Source organism: Paecilomyces variotii (assembly GCF_004022145.1).
Source record: "Paecilomyces variotii strain CBS 101075 chromosome Unknown C8Q69scaffold_9, whole genome shotgun sequence".
Taxonomy (NCBI): domain Eukaryota; kingdom Fungi; phylum Ascomycota; class Eurotiomycetes; order Eurotiales; family Thermoascaceae; genus Paecilomyces; species Paecilomyces variotii.
Window position 1 is genome coordinate 884,371 of NW_021167148.1, and position 15,983 is coordinate 900,353.

Sequence of the window (15,983 nt, forward strand, 5' to 3'; positions counted from 1 at the left end):
GTCAGAAATCAGTGATTCTTGCTACGAACCCAGCCCATTTCAGCGAAAGTATTACACATAAACTCAACTCGGAGCAGGTCATTGAACCATTATTTGATTATCGTGCACTCCCGTGTATCAGTTGAAGACAAATTCTACTTTATTCATTTGATGGTTTCAAGAACTCCAAGTAATTATCTCGTTGCCACTTGCGCGTTTCTGGGCGTCGAGATGCAGTAAGCTGAGTGATGGCGGTACTTAAGGGTACTGCCACTTGGCAGCACATCTGGCGGACTGGGAGTCGCGCAAGACGGTAAGTGCAGCACGTTCATGTGGGATCATGTAAGTAAGTGGGTACCAGATTTACTAATGGAGAGATATAACATGAAACTTTTGGGCTAGAGACTCTATTTTGACGATTTCTATATTTCGATAATGTGTATAATATTTTTGACACGATTTCTCACCGTGACTGGCACGCATATCCCAGGAAACTTCAAGCTCATGGAAGACCCGATCAAGAAACACACAAAATCAACAGAAAGAACGACTATGAGGCAAGGGCGCACAGAATCCATGTAGAAGATTGCAAGTCTCTGCCCGCCATTTCAATCGATTCCTGGGAATGCTGCACGGCAGTGGCCACCTAACTTGACCCGTCCCATCTCTATAGCTGCGGCGTCCTCATGGATGATTTGACGCTCAGCTTGTGTCGTACCTTCACTCGATAACGACAAGTCCACTGATTCCCGGTATGTCATATGCATGAAGGTGGGCCTCCACACTAGACACTGCCGTGGCATGAGACATGAGACTGATGCCGTAGTTGGAGACATGAGCGATAGTCGAATCAGAGAACGTGGAGGCGGCACAGCAAGGAATGCACATCATCGACGGCAAAGAACGGACAACTTAACGTCAGCTAAATCGAATGGTGACAGGAGGTCGACCACTGCCAACGCCAAAGGTCCTCCTCATCGTCGTCTTCACCGTCACAGCACTCATCTTCGGAGAGACCCATGCAACGGTGTCCCCTGCCTCGAGCAACAACGCCTTTACCAACGCCAGAAAATGCTACCAACCAAACGCCTTTTTTCGTGCCGCGGTATCGTCGTCGTCGCTTGTGAGAATCGCGATCGTCACGCCTGTAGCGGTCGCGATGGTGCCTGCCATGGACGCCCTTTTCAACTCTCCTCCTCCAGGAAGAACTATGGAACCGATGTTAGTATATAGTCTAGATTAATGGGGCCGAGCTATCCGTTTTTATGTTGATGAACTTACGTAGCTTCCACTCAACTTCTGCTCCTGGTCCAGCTGAGACTGGTACTTGTTGATACGAGGACGGTAACTGTTCGGATCACGACGGAAGGTGACATCCAGGTTCTTGAGGAAACGGTTGCAACCAGTCAAGAGAGATTCCGGGGGGTTCGCACAGGCATCCCTAGATGGTTGACCGTCGAAGACAATGACACGATCGGCAAGGTAAGTGGCCATGATGAAGTCGTGTTCGACAATGAATGCAGTCTTCTTGGTGTGCATGATGAAGCGCTTGATGACACGAGCAGCGATAATACGTTGCTCAGAGTCGAGATAGGCACTGGGCTCGTCAATAACGTAGATATCAGCAGGGATACCGAGAGCCAAGACAATAGCCACACGCTGCAATTCACCACCAGACAGGTTCTGAACCTCCTGGTCAATGAAGTCGTCAATCTTGAGAGGCTTGTAGACGTCAGTCTGGAATTGTGGGGAGAGGAAGGCAGCCTTGATACGCTTGAAGAACAGCTGGCGCACGGTTCCTTGGAACTTGGGAGTGATCTTCTGGGGCTTCATGCTGATGTTCATACGAGGCACAGACATGTTGCCGTCCGGCTTCTCAGCACCAGCCAGCATCTTACAGAAAGTGGTCTTTCCAGTTCCATTCTCACCCATCATGACAATGATCTCGGAGTCAGTGAACCTTCCAGGCTCGACCTTGAGATGGAAGTTGCCCAAAGTCTTCTCCATAGCAGGGTAGGCGAAAGCACGGGCCTTGTCAGCCATGAAGTCATCTCCCGCCTCGGCGATACGGAAGGTGAGAGATTCCTCTCGGAATCGCAAGTTCTCGGTAGGAATATGGCCGTCCAAGAAGATGTTGATACCTTCACGGACGGATGCAGGGAGGGTCACGACACCATACACTGCGGGTCTACCGTAGAGAACGCAGACAAAGTCGGACAGATAGTCCAGAACAGACAAGTCGTGTTCGACGACGATGACATAGTCGTCAGGTCGCAGCAGTTCACGGATAGTACGGGCCGCACTCAAACGCTGCTTAACATCCAGATAAGAAGATGGCTCGTCAAACATATACCTGGTAGACATTAGAAGACGAGCACACAACAGTGGTGGACCGGTTGTTATATACTTACACATCGGCCTTCTGGACGCAAACCAGACCAATAGCAAAGCGCTGGAGTTCTCCTCCGGAAAGCAAAGCAATCTCACGGTCCTCGACCTGCTCGAGCTCTGCGCAAATTATCAGTACCGAGCCATTTATGAGAAAGATGGGATCTATGCATACCAAGAACTTTCATGATGTGCTCCATGTTGTCCATCTGGGAACGGGCCTTGATGAGAGGGCCCACGGTGTTGACAGGTCCCTTCACAGCTCTGGGAATCTGGTCGACGTACTGAGGCTTGACCACAGCCTTCAGGTTATCCTCCAAGACCTTGGTGAAGTAGTCTACAGAATATTAGTGTCCGCATTAGAGCCGAAATCGATCCTAAGGAGACCTACTCTGCAGCTCAGAACCACGGAAATACTTGAGGATCTCCTCCCAATCCGGGGGGTTATCATATCGTCCAAGGTTTGGCTTGAGCTTTCCACTAAGAATCTTAAGAGCAGTACTCTTGCCAATACCGTTGGTTCCCACCAGACCCAGGACCTGACCCGGACGGGGCATGGGCAACCGATGAAGCTTGAAACTGTTGGCCGAGTAGCGGTGCGTCACCTGGGTTTCAAGGTTGGTGGGCAGGTTGATGATGTGAATAGCGCCAAAGGGACATTTCTTCGGGCAGATACCGCATCCGATACACAGCCGTTCCGAAATGAAAGCGATCTTGGACTCAGGGGTGACTTCGATACAGAGCTTGCCTGTACGGACCACAGGACAAGACTTCTTGCACTCTTGCCGACATTTCTATGACCGTCAGCGAACAAGGTTCCACTTGACTCAATATCCTAAGACGTACCTTCGGTTTGCACTGTATACGGCGAAAAAGGGTCGAGTTAGCACTGTATGGCGGAGAACCGTGCCTGCGGGGTTCGAGCGGGCAGTAAACACACCTTGTCACTGTTGACAATAGCAACTCTGGTAAAACACGTTAATTGAGGCACTATTTCTATAACTCTTATTAGGAGTGCATACCTTGTGAGCTTGTCCGACATGTTGAATTACAACAGTGTTGGAAAAGCGAGGCAAAAAACGGGTATGGTTATAGTTTTGCAGCCCAGTGCGCCTTAAAAAGTACGTCAAGGGACGTCTGAAAGCCTCTGACTCTGGGATCGCGGTAGTCGCTCAGCAGGCAATATGGCACAGTGGGTATCTGTGCAGAGCACCGTTGAGACCTGCTAACGAAGCTGTTTGCAGGAACGAACTGGACGTCTAGAGGGGGAGGGGCGCCAAAGAAAAGCCGGCGAGGGAATTGTGGGATGCGGCAGGCCCCAGGCCGCAATTGCGCGCTGTAGGGCTCTGAACGAACAAGGGCCTGAGGCAGGAATAGCAAGCAGGATTGGGTGTGTCCTGATTGGCGGATGGCTGATGTGCCGGAACTTCTGTCGGGCCGGACTGTCCTTGACTCCTCAGGCATCAAGGGTTCCTTCGGGTCAGGTGATGTTGCTGACCGCTAAACCCGATGGGTAACACCGTGTGGGCGCCTTAGATGCCTCATTGCTCAGGCAGTGACAGCCAGCGCCCCGGTTCTTCACTGCGACTCGCTCTCCGACCACCACCACCACTGACAACTCTCTTCTCGCTCTTACTCCCTCATCTTTCTCAGGTCGTCTATCCTCATACCTCCCAACTCCACCACCAACACCACCACCCTTATCCTCTTTGATTCAGCCACCATTGCGTCCCTTTAGTATTGGCCGTCTCGGGGCCACCAAGCTATGGACTGTAAGTGTCTTGTGTTCGCTCTGTAGCTATCCTAGACGCGTGCCTGTGTGTCCGGCCGGGGTACTTCTCCACGCTTCTCGACCCACCGGGACACAGGACCTTCCTGTTGCTTCTCGGTCTGCGAGCTCTCTCTAGGTCGTTAATGTGACCTTTGGATTGCGCTGTTTCTCTCGCATCTGCTCTGGCGGCAGAATTTTCTCTCGCGGTGGCCCTCATCCTTCCATCATCATTATCCATCTCGTCCATCAGAGCATCATCAAAAAACATCTCGATTCATCTCATGAACCTCTCCTGCTGCCTCCTATGTTCCATTCCGCCTCTATAGGGTATTTTCTGGGTCGCATATCTATCCTCTACCTCGTCCACTGCTTTACACCGCGTTCTCAGCCCTCCTTAGCCTTCAATGCTGACCGTTCCCGTCGATAGCCACTAGCATGGTGCTCCCCTCGGCCTCCAGACCCTCCTCGATGACTGCCGTTCCTAATGGTCACTCCCTGTCATCAACGATGAATGGTGCACAGGACAGGGATCCCACAATGGTCGCGAGTGACAGCGAATTGTCAGATACTTCCGACGACCGCGCCTCCTCGGAGTCTGCAGAGGAGGACGACGTCGCAGACGAGACTTACGATGCTCGAAGTCCTGATCCGGTTGACAGTGACGGCGATTCGCCAATCCAGGATGGAGACGAGCCCCAAGAGCATTCAAGCCCTGAAAACTCTGCGTCTTCAACATCCGGCCACGGTAGAAAGCGGAAGTCATCGGCAGTCGATGAAACGGAGTTCATGCGGCAGAATCCGGACCTCTATGGTCTGCGTCGGAGCGGACGAGCTCGTACAACGCGTCAGGTTGCTCATTCAGTGTCTGATTCAGACTCAGACGATGTGGCACCGCGTACCAAGCGGCGTCGTCGTGTCGTGTCGGAGCAGTCGTCGAAGATCCCTTCCCGTTCTGCTACCCAATCGTCCTTTTCCGAGTCAGATAGCGATGAGTATGGCGGACCTCGTGCTCGTGCAAACCGAACTAGACGGCGTCGTTTGACGCAGACTGCCTCCAGCCGTGAACCAACACATGCGGAAGTCCGTTTCTCTACAAGAAACGCTTCTCGCGTCTCCAATTATAATGAAGACGATGACGATGACGACTTATTGGAAGATGATCCGGAAGATATGACACAAAACTACTGGGTCAATGCGGAAGAGGACGATCGTCCTGCCGTTGATTTGGTACTCAACCATCGTTTTAAGGAAGGCGTCAACCCTAGAGAATCGAAAGTCAGCCGTCACGACTGTGAGTTTTACATAAAGTGGCAGGGGAAGTCCCATTACCACGCAACGTGGGAGACAATCGACAGTCTAGCCAACTGTCGAAGCACACGTCGTGTTGACAACTACATTCGCAAAGTCGTCGAGGAAGAATTGAGACTTATCAATTATGAGGATATCGCTCCCGAGGATAAAGAGAAATGGAACCTCGACCGCGAGCGGGATGCTGAAGCGATTGAGGACTACAAGAAGGTCGAAAGGGTCATCGGAATGCGGAAAGGTGAAGACGGCGGAACAGAGTATTTCGTCAAATGGAAGCGTCTCTTCTACGATTCATGTACTTGGGAGAGCGAAGAACTTGTGAGCAAGATTGCTCAGCGTGAAATCGATCGGTATCTGGACCGTTCATCCCACCCTCCCATATCCAGCAAGACAGAATCCAACCCCGCCACCCGGAAACCTTTCGAGACCATCAAGTCGACGCCAAGTTTCTTGCACAATGGTGAACTGAAGGAGTTCCAGATCAAGGGTCTCAATTTCATGGCTTTCAACTGGGTCCGGAATCGGAACGTCGTCCTCGCAGACGAGATGGGTCTTGGTAAAACTGTTCAGACAGTGGCCTTCATCAACTGGTTGCGTCATGTGCGGCACCAGCAGGGACCTTTCGTCGTCGTAGTGCCACTGTCCACAATGCCCTCCTGGGCCGAGACCTTCGACAACTGGTCTCCTGATCTTAACTATGTGGTATACAACGGCAACGAAGCGGCTCGCAACGTTATCAAAGAATATGAGCTCCTGATTGACGGAAACCCTAAGCGCCCTAAGTTCAATGTCCTCCTAACAACGTACGAGTACGTCCTGTTGGACTCTTCATTCCTGAGCCAGCTCAAGTGGCAGTTCCTCGCTGTCGATGAGGCACACCGCCTGAAGAACCGCGACTCGCAGCTTTATGCCAAGCTGTTGGAATTTAGGTCTCCCGCTAGATTGCTCATTACCGGTACACCCATCCAGAACAATCTCGCTGAGTTGTCGGCTTTGATGGATTTCCTGAATCCCGGCTTGGTGGAAATCGATGCCGATATGGACCTCAACTCTGAGGCTGCTTCTCACAAGATCGCGCAGCTCACGAAAGCTATCCAACCTTATATGCTACGCCGTACGAAATCCAAGGTTGAAACTGATCTTCCTCCCAAGACAGAGAAAATCATCCGTGTCGAGCTGTCCGACGTCCAGTTGGAATACTACAAGAACATCCTCACAAAGAATTATGCAGCGCTGAACGAAGGGTCCAAGGGCCAAAAGCAGTCGTTGCTGAACATTATGATGGAGCTTAAGAAGGCGAGCAATCATCCTTTCATGTTTCCTAATGCCGAAGCTAGGATTCTTGAAGGCAGCACTCGCCGTGAGGATGTGCTAAGGGCTATGATTACGAGCAGCGGAAAGATGATGCTTCTCGACCAACTCTTGGCCAAGTTGAAGCGCGACGGGCACCGAGTCTTGATTTTCAGTCAAATGGTCAAAATGCTTGATATCCTTGGGGATTACATGGAGTACAGGGGCTATTCCTACCAGCGTCTGGATGGAACCATCGCTGCGGGGCCTCGACGTCTCGCTATCGAGCATTTCAACGCTCCTGACAGCAACGACTTCGCCTTCATTCTTTCAACTAGAGCTGGTGGACTCGGAATCAACCTGATGACTGCGGATACTGTAGTTCTGTTCGACTCTGACTGGAATCCTCAAGCTGACTTGCAAGCAATGGCTCGAGCCCACCGTATCGGTCAGACCAAGCCTGTCAGCGTTTACCGACTTGTGTCGAAGGACACGGTGGAGGAAGAAGTCTTGGAACGAGCGCGGAATAAGCTCCTTCTTGAATTTATCACCATCCAGAGGGGTGTCACGGATAAGGAAGCGTCGGAGATTCAGAGCAAGATGGCTCGCGGCGGTATCTCTGTTGGAGAACCGGTTGCAACTGACGATATTTCCCGGATACTCAAGCGTCGTGGCCAGAAGATGTTCGAGCAGACGGATAACCAGAAGAAGTTGGAGCAGCTTGATATTGATTCCGTTCTGGCCAATGCTGAATTGCACCAGACGGAGCAAGCGGAAGGTATTCAGGCAGATGGTGGCGAAGAGTTCCTGAAGGCGTTCAATTTTGTAGATATCAAAGTTGACGACCTGAGCTGGGATGACATTATCCCGAAGGAACAACTCGAGGAAATCAAAGCAGAAGAGAAGCGCAAGGCTGATGAGCGCTATCTTGCTGAAGTCATCGAACAGAACCGGCCGCGCAAGCGTAATGCCCCTACCGAGGAGGCACCAGATAGTCGTGAAGAACGTACAGCGAAGCGCCGGGCGCGAGCACAGGTCAATGTCGATGCCGCTGATATGTCCGATACTAATAACTCTCTTGATCCTAAACGTCCTCTTGTCGAAAAGGAATACCGTCATCTCCTTCGCGCCTTCTTGAGATATGGTGCGATTGAGGACCGTGAGGAAGAAGTCATCCGCGAAGCCAGACTTATAGGCCGTGATAGGGATACTGTGAAGGCTGCTCTTCGTGAGATCACTGGCAAGGCTGCGGCATTGGTGAGGGAAGACACCGAAAAGCTGGAGGCCTTGGAGCAAGAAGGAAAGATTCCGACAAAGAAGGAGAAGAAAGCCGTCCTCTTTGATCTTCACGGTGTTAAGCGCCTGAATGCGTGGACCATTGTCGAGCGCCCTGGTGAGATGCGCATGCTACGACAACTTACGTCTGCTCTTCCTGATCCTAAGAATTTCCGTATACCCGAGGCAACAAAAGGCGCAGACTACACCTGCGAATGGGGCGCACGCGAAGACGGCATGCTGTGTGTTGGCATCGCCCGCCATGGCTATGGTGCTTGGGCACAAATCCGTGACGACCCAGATCTGGCGCTCTCCGACAAGTTCTTTTTAGAAGAGCACCGCGTGGACAAGAAGAGCGAACGCCAGAATGGCGAGAAGACTACCAAGTCTCCCGGTGCGGTCCATCTTGTACGTCGGGCTGACTATCTCCTCTCCGTGCTCAAGGACAAGTTGAGCAATGGCACTAGCCTAGCAGCTAAGCGGGCTGTCGAGAACCATCACCGCAACAACAAGAAGAATGGGATGCGTCACCAACATAGTGGTAGTATGTCGGCGTCGCCTGCACCTCCTAGTGGTCGAAAGGGCGCTAGAGAACATGAGAAATCGCGACACCGTTCTCAAACCCACGGAATTCGAGATAGTATGGAACGACCGAACACTCCCAGGAGCGATGCCCGCCCCAGATCTGGATCTGATGCAGAGCGGGTTCGTAAGAGAGCCACAAATGGGTCGGCTGAAGAAATGCGTCATCGCAAGAGTGACGACAATGGCTCTTCCAGCCAGGATGATATGTTTCGCATGCTCTTCAAGCCCATCCGAGACAAGTTGAAGCGGATGGCAGGTGTTACAAAGGAAAACTATCCCAGCAAGGCTGAACGTGCCTTGCAGCTCAAGAACCTGCTGCGCTCAGTTGGCGATTTCATCGCCAAAACGCTGGAAGGGGAATCCATGGCTTCTCTCGAGGACCGTCTCTGGTATGTGAATTACTTTCTTGTTTTGAATCCCACGAGGACATGTATATCTAACTGTCAGTGATAGGGGTTACGTCGCCGAGAAATACTGGCCCAACAAGGAAGTTGGGACCGACAAAATTCGGGATATGTACCGAAAGGTGGCCGCTGCTGAGAAGGCCCCCGCGAACGGGGCCTAGAGCCCCGTCTCGTGATGGCGGTCTTCCTGCAGTGGCCAAGAAATAATTTTGTGATATATGCTTTGTCCTTCCTTTCAATTGTAAGCATTTGTGGAGCCATGTCCCCTCTGGAGGGTATCGGCATATTTTCTCATTGATTTGAATTTTACTTGGAGTTTCGAGGCGGCACATATCCTTGTATGATTGCATGGCGGCGGCGCAAGGTTGTTGGGTACAGAACATCTGGCGGCTATCACCAGTGGGCATGATGTGTGTGGATGACCCATCTTGCATGGTTTTGTTTCTTTTCGTCTTGCCCTTGACCCCTTCGCCGAAGTCGGGTCTTCGGTTTATTTTGTGTACGGGTGGACCCGCCCTTTCATGGGCAAGGGTCCCCGTTGTTCTTTTTCCCGGTCTTCTCTACTTCTGTCGTTTAGACAGCTCTCTGGTGGTGTCTCCAACTCATGGAGCGTGAATGGCAACATCTTGGCAGGGCACACTCCTACGGCGTCTTATCCTAGTTTTGTTTAGCTTCTTTGTTCCCTTAGCATACCCATTGGGAGCAATTCGGGGACAAGGAGGGTTTAAAATGTGTCATGGAATTTGTTATTTTCTCGAAAAAAAAGGAGTTGCACACGCCGTGTCATATGCCTGGCTGGGATGCCTTGTTCTGAAGCATACGCAAAAGTGGACATTTAATGCCTATCTGGTCTTTGCTGCGAGAGATACCAAGTACGAAACAAAATTCTAAGATCCTTTCTCAGATCATCTACGTAGAAGTAAATTACTAGTAGGCTTTTGCCTGTCACTGTGGTCATTGTTATTACTGATTCCACCTTGTCTCCTAGGACGAACAGTGCCGTAAGACCTCGAGATAGATGTACGTTTTGTTCCGCAAGGCCCATTTTCCTCTGTATCTACTGAAAAGGTCTCTAGATCCTCGAAACGTCAAGCGCTCCTGTTGTCTTCCAAAGTGATCTGAAGCTGGACCTTAGCTTCATCTATTGGTTATTAGTTATTTTCCTGGTACTTGTAAAGGAAATAGAGTGAGCTGCCTAGGTATCAAGGACAGTCAATCTGGCGAGTTTCTAATTGAAATGCTATGTTTGTCATTTCAGATATCTCCGACTAAGGTATGCAGATAGGATGAAGATGAAGAAACTGCACCATTTTTTCAGACAAGATGGGTAAAAAAAAAGTATAAAAAAAAAAAAAAGATACATATATGGATTCCAACCCCGCACCGAGCATAAATAGCCATGTACCCGTACATTGAAGAGAGAAAGGGGCGAAAAAAGGAAAAGGGGAAGAAAAAGGGAAAAAAAGGAGAAAAGGCAGAGCCAATCCGGATAAATTAGCCATGTGATCACAGCACCGCTGCGAGGAAAGGAACACTGTACGCCTGATTGAAATACAAGGTTTCGGAGGAAGGAGTTGATGCATTAGGTTGTAGATTGTAGGCATATTGCCTCAACCTGCGACGGGCTCGGCAGTAGGGGCTGAAGCTGTTTCAGCTGGGTCTTCTGATTGCGGCACGTCGTTCTTCTGCTGCAATTGTCCGAGGCCATTAGCGAGAGTCAGAGCTTGTGGTAGTACTCCCTCTGTGCCCCAGATGGTTTTGATTAATTCCAGCTCGGCCTCGGCTACGTTGTCAAAGATGGATTCTTTCTCCCTGAAGGCTTGTTTTCTCCGTGGTTCGATTTTCTCCCAGTCCTGGCGAAGCTGGGCGCTTTCCTTTTCTGCCCAGTGGATCTGGCGACGGAGCAGGCGGTAGAGGTCGTATGGACGAAGGGAAAGCTCCTCTTCATCGAAGCCTAGTTCAGGGCCATAGTCGGGAATAGATATTGAGTCAAGTTCATCAATGTCTGCAGGCTCTTCGATGTTGGTGTCGCTTAATTGTTCCATGTCTTCTCTAGGGGGGTAGGACAGCTTTAGCTTGATACGCTGTAGCTTGCTGGTTGGCGTAGCTATTGACCCGAGAGCAGTATGATGCTTTGGGACGGGGTCTGAAGGTCTCAGGGCTTCTGTTTCGTGGACTGTCCTCATGTGCTTCGCGAGAGCGTCTGAACGGGTGAAGCTGCGATCGCATTCTGTACGTAGTGAAACAGGCCATGTCAGTCAGGAATGCTCACAAATCAGAGTCTCAGATGAGATTAAGACACCCGAACACATACCTGGAAGTGCGCAGTAGAAAGGTTTCTCTCTGGTATGGCTTCTCATATGCGCGCGCAGCGCGTATCCGCTTGCATGCGTCTGACCCTTCCGGCTACAATCGACCCATTCGCAGGAGTACTTCTTCTGCCGGATCCCAATATGTTCATTATGGATATGCTGGACGAGGTCATCCATATTTCCCAGATCTCCAGCTTCGCATCCCTCCCATCTGCAGACGGTCACTTGGTCACTGCCCTGGCCGCTATAGTCGTCATCCTGGCCGGCTCCGATGAGCGCGGCTGTGTTGGGTGAGTTCGGGATATCACCGGAGGTATCGGACGATATCGAGGTCGAAGGAGATGTCGGAGGAATATCTTCGTGAACTGAGGACATGGGCGTCTGGCGGTCCCAGGACGCGATGCCAGTGCGACGGCGCTTTGAGGGCGGCATGTTCGATGCGGAGGGTGATTGTCCCTGGTTATCGAGCTTCATGTCCTCAGTAAGGTCATCTGAAGCGATGGAGGAGAGAGGGGATCCTGGAGACTCGGCCATGGTGAAAAGCACACGGCTGTGATGCGAATGGTTTGCAAAAAGGGTCAATAGCAGGGTTGGATGCCTACAATCAAAGACATTGTTCCCGGCTGCATTGAATGTCTAAAGCAGCTATACCGCGATGGCCCCAGCACGTGACCGGACTATTTATCTCCGTCGGCGATGTGAGTTTTTTTCCCTCTGCTTTCCTCTCTACACATTTATCATTTCTGCATGTGTGCGCACAACACTGAGACCAAGACTACTCCTCTACAATGATAATTGGAATAGCATCAGATCATATTATCCGTTATTGATATTATGTTCATAATTCATGTGCATGTTGATGATTTCTACCACTAAACCATCATAAACCAGTGAAGGGTAAGTCAATTAACCACAGCCCCTGCTTATTCCAACCTCCCCTTTTCCATGATGAGTAAAAAGTGAATTCTGCAATACAGACAGTTTCCTGTTCTGCAGTGAAACCGTGTGTTGACACCAAATCTACACTTGATCTGATCGTCGAACCACTCGAAGCATTTGTTTTCAGAAGACGTCAAAAGGGTTTAGCTGACCTTCATTTCAGAACAGGAAATGCCAAGTAGAGTCCGCTATATGCAGAGTTTATCGCCTGATTTTTTTTCCCCCGTATAGCTTCGCTGCGTAGCAATAATCGTTGCTCTGACCGGGATGGAAGTAGTCTATCGACGGAGGCTGGTAAATACTGGTTTAGTGCGAAGGATATCTTTCTCCAACCACCTTGTGCTCCTGCAAGATCTTTTCGAGATCCTTCATATCCGCATCGTCAAGTTCAGGGATGTCCTTCGTATTCTGAGTAACCTTGTCGCTAGTCGTACCACCAGGGATGGGAATAATCGTAGGCATGCCAGGCTTTGCGCTCAAGGTCTTCAGCCAGGACAGAGCGATCTGACCAGGGGTCAGACTCTTTCGCTCGGCGATCTTCTTCACTTCGTTGACCAGCTGCAGATTGTTCTTCAGAGTCTCATCTTGGTACTTAGGCAGCAGTCTCCGGAAGTCGCCCTCGGGGATATCAGTGAGTTTGGTGATGGAGCCTGTCAGAACTCCCCGGCCAAGCGGAGAGTAGGCAATCAGAGGGATTCCAAGTTCCGCGCAGGCTGCCGCGGTGCCATCTTCAAGGACGTGCGTATCCCACAGGGACAGTTCAACCTCGACTCCCGCGATGGGGTGAATCTTGGCTCTGAAGTCATGTCAGTATCCTAGTTCGGTGTGGCCGGGATGCTTTGCGGTGCAGAATACGTACGCTCGTCTCACCGTCTCAGCGTCGACCTCACTGAGTCCGATGCCCTTAATCTTTCCCTCCTTCACGAGCTGAGCTAGGATGCTCACGGTCTGTTCGACCGTAGTGTTCGGGTCCTGTCTGGCGCATTCGAAGATATCGACGCTCTTCTTTCCGTCCAGGACTCGCAGACACTCGTCTACGCTTCGTCGGATGTTCTCCTCAGAGCCATCTGGTACCAGGGCACCGCGCTTCAGACCACCCTTGATGCTCAGAACCACTTTGTCTGCGTTTTCGGGGTACTTGGTGAAGTATCTGTTGAGAAGATGCAGCGAGTTGCTCTCGGGAGTACCGTACAGCTCTCCACCGTTCCAGAAGTTGGCACCGAGCTTCAACGCCGTGTTCAAGGTTTCAAAGGCTACTTCATCACTCGGGGGTGTAGGATTCCAGGTCAATCCTGCAATTGTGATGGTGATTCTGTCAGTACTGTTCGACCTGTCTTTTCTTTTGTGTTCTTTTTTTTTCTGCACGGATTCACAAGATTGCATTCGCATTAGAGTCTGGGAAACAGAGAAAACATACTCATCATTCCATAGCCCGTAGGACCAACCTCTCTTCCGACGAGGATAGGCATGTTGACAGAGGCGATTCGTATCTGTGATGTGTAACTGAAGGTGTCTGTAGATGTCTGGGAAATACAAGGCGTTGATGTCTATCTTCGGCGGGGCAGCTATGAGGGGTCTTTATATCCTCCCGAGCCCCAGAATTCCTATTATTGCATCATGGATCTAGGTTTATTATCCCCGCAGCGTTGTACTGTCTACTCTACAGATTCGTCCAGTAATACCGATGACTATGTCCGCATATACTACTAAGACCACGGTCTGAGTTAACCTCGTAAGCTCATCTCCGAACCCTGGATATTCTCGAACCATCCACTGCTCCTTTCCTGTCTTTGCGGGCGTGTTCTCGTCCGATTATTAACTTCCGGACCGGTCGTTGATAGAGAACACCGACAGGAGATAAGACACGCAAACCCGCCGCTAAACTCCGAGCACTTTAGAAGAGCTTCGGCATAATTACTTAGCGGACCTTAGAAGATCTGCCGGCTGGAAGCACTTTGATTTCTGTCTCCAAATTACATTATTAGTGGGCCTTGTCTTTTGTCTGTTCAGCTTCATGCTTGGAAGACTGACAATAATTTACTAAGCAGAAACAGGCAGCTGAAATCATATCATGATCAAGACATCTAGTCGTGGATAACATGGAACCATAACCATTATTGGCCCTCTATGCCAAACGCCTCTGTACTTATACACATCTTGAATATCATTGTTTCATTTTTGTTTTTATAACACTTCGTATACCGTTGCTCATGAGAGACCATGCTCGTCACTGTCATACAAAACGCTTGTCAACGCCGATGTCAGAGTGTTCATCAAATCCTGAACAAGATCCGGCGTGTTGGCTGCGGTAGGAGTTGCTGAAGCGGTGCTGTTGCTTGCAGTCGGTGTAGCGGTGCTCTGGCTGGCTCCCGTGCCATTGCTAGAGCCATACCTGTTCTTTGGCTCGCCGAGCTTGTCTGCGATATCGTTCTTCACGGCATTCTTGAGAGCGTTGACATTGACGTGGAGGCCAAGGTCGGAAAGGATATCTGATAGACTGGCATTGGGGTCTGGAATGATTCTCTGTTATTCAGACCGTCAGCTATCCCTGTTGGGACTAAGAGAGGCGGATCTGTATGAATACTTACCGGTTTAGGGGATCTGGTTCTCAAGACAGTCGCTCCATCGCCTGCAGGGGAAATCGGCAGTGCCTCTACTGTACAAACAAAGACGATGAGGCCGAAAACGAAGTATATGATGGCAAGTGACGAAGACAGTGTAGATGCCATTGTGTATTGTAGTGATATTCCTTTTGCGAGGGCCTCAGATGGACGTGGGATGAGGGGTTAGAGAGATAGATTGGAGGTTCTTGGACTGGGCGAGCTCAGAACAGAGATGAATTCTTGGATTGACACTTCTAAAGCTTGAGACATCTACTCAACTGTGGAGAGAACGCTTTCCGTGGATCCAAATGAAGTTCATATATTTGTAGTGAGGTCTATGCGAGACCGCTGTCATTTGCCTCCTTGTGGAATGTTAGGATAACGCGCCGGCGGGTGGCCGTCACCAACCCCATTTCTGATAGACTTGACAGCCCCCAGTAAGTTTTTGATTACCGCAATGCAGGCTATCCCTTGCTCTTTGTGGTTAACAAATTAGCAAACAGTGCAAAGATGAGACTGTTGTGGCGCTGTGCTCTATGATCACTGATTTGGAGATGTTTCAGCCGTCCTTCCTGAGTATGGACCATCTTTACATTCATATTGAGCCCCAGCCAGCTTTCGATCAGCTTTCGATCAGCTTCCAACTTGTAGTTAGACGGTAATAAGTATGCGCAGTATGTGTTGTGCAACAAGTTATTCTATCTCTCTGATAAGGCAGTGAGATCTTTATATTAGCGAAAGTTGCCCTACATGCGAGGTGCATTGTCGGGTTTTGCCGTACTTTCACCTCGATCCTTCGTTTTAAGATGTCTCGAATCCTTTAGTTGAGATAATCTGTGTCTCCGCTCTGGAGAAAATAATGGCATGAAGGGGAGGAAGGCCGATATTCTAATGGCTTCCAAAAACGGAAATGATCTCTCTTCCGACCTCCGCTATATAGACCTCAAGATGATAATGGTTATCAAATCCGGGAAGAGAGTATCATCCAATAACGCTTTGATATAATCTAGAATTGAAATGTAACTTCAATATCGCAACTAAAGGCATTGTATTCGGACCGTCTGTTGTAGGGTTAAATACTCAGGGTTTCATAGATCCTTCAGACTCCGATATGGCTCCTTCCAAGACT

The 15,983-nt window shown here is 50.2% G+C and overlaps 5 protein-coding genes across 5 annotated transcripts; 1 reads left to right on the top strand and 4 right to left on the bottom strand.

Annotated features, from left to right (window-relative positions):
- Positions 1-989: 989 nt before the first annotated feature.
- C8Q69DRAFT_332772 (ABC transporter family protein) lies at positions 990-3,248 on the bottom strand. Its single transcript, XM_028627490.1, has 5 exons — positions 2,759-3,248; positions 2,543-2,704; positions 2,391-2,487; positions 1,261-2,332; positions 990-1,187 (listed from the first exon to the last, which is right to left on the bottom strand). The coding sequence occupies exons 1-5, from the start codon at positions 2,922-2,924 to the stop codon at positions 1,164-1,166; spliced, it is 1,521 nt and encodes a 506-aa protein (XP_028483340.1). The 5' UTR covers positions 2,925-3,248; the 3' UTR covers positions 990-1,163.
- A 1,325-nt stretch (positions 3,249-4,573) lies between these two features.
- C8Q69DRAFT_405608 (SNF2 family N-terminal domain-containing protein) lies at positions 4,574-9,161 on the top strand (the record flags this gene model as incomplete). The annotated part of the gene is made up of 2 exons (XM_028628081.1): positions 4,574-8,985; positions 9,050-9,161. 2 exons carry the CDS (start codon positions 4,574-4,576, stop codon positions 9,159-9,161), a joined length of 4,524 nt encoding a protein of 1,507 aa, XP_028483341.1.
- Positions 9,162-10,342: 1,181 nt separating this feature from the next.
- On the bottom strand, positions 10,343-12,003 carry C8Q69DRAFT_435671 (hypothetical protein). The gene is made up of 2 exons (XM_028628551.1): positions 11,315-12,003; positions 10,343-11,230 (listed from the first exon to the last, which is right to left on the bottom strand). The coding sequence occupies exons 1-2, from the start codon at positions 11,844-11,846 to the stop codon at positions 10,611-10,613; spliced, it is 1,152 nt and encodes a 383-aa protein (XP_028483342.1). The 5' UTR covers positions 11,847-12,003; the 3' UTR covers positions 10,343-10,610.
- A 353-nt stretch (positions 12,004-12,356) lies between these two features.
- Positions 12,357-14,201, bottom strand: C8Q69DRAFT_332866 (putative pyridoxal reductase). The gene is made up of 3 exons (XM_028627491.1): positions 13,669-14,201; positions 13,111-13,543; positions 12,357-13,047 (listed from the first exon to the last, which is right to left on the bottom strand). The coding sequence occupies exons 1-3, from the start codon at positions 13,718-13,720 to the stop codon at positions 12,558-12,560; spliced, it is 975 nt and encodes a 324-aa protein (XP_028483343.1). The 5' UTR covers positions 13,721-14,201; the 3' UTR covers positions 12,357-12,557.
- A 258-nt stretch (positions 14,202-14,459) lies between these two features.
- Positions 14,460-14,980, bottom strand: C8Q69DRAFT_508927 (hypothetical protein; the record flags this gene model as incomplete). The annotated part of the gene is made up of 2 exons (XM_028633030.1): positions 14,460-14,774; positions 14,840-14,980. 2 exons carry the CDS (start codon positions 14,978-14,980, stop codon positions 14,460-14,462), a joined length of 456 nt encoding a protein of 151 aa, XP_028483344.1.
- Positions 14,981-15,983: the final 1,003 nt, after the last annotated feature.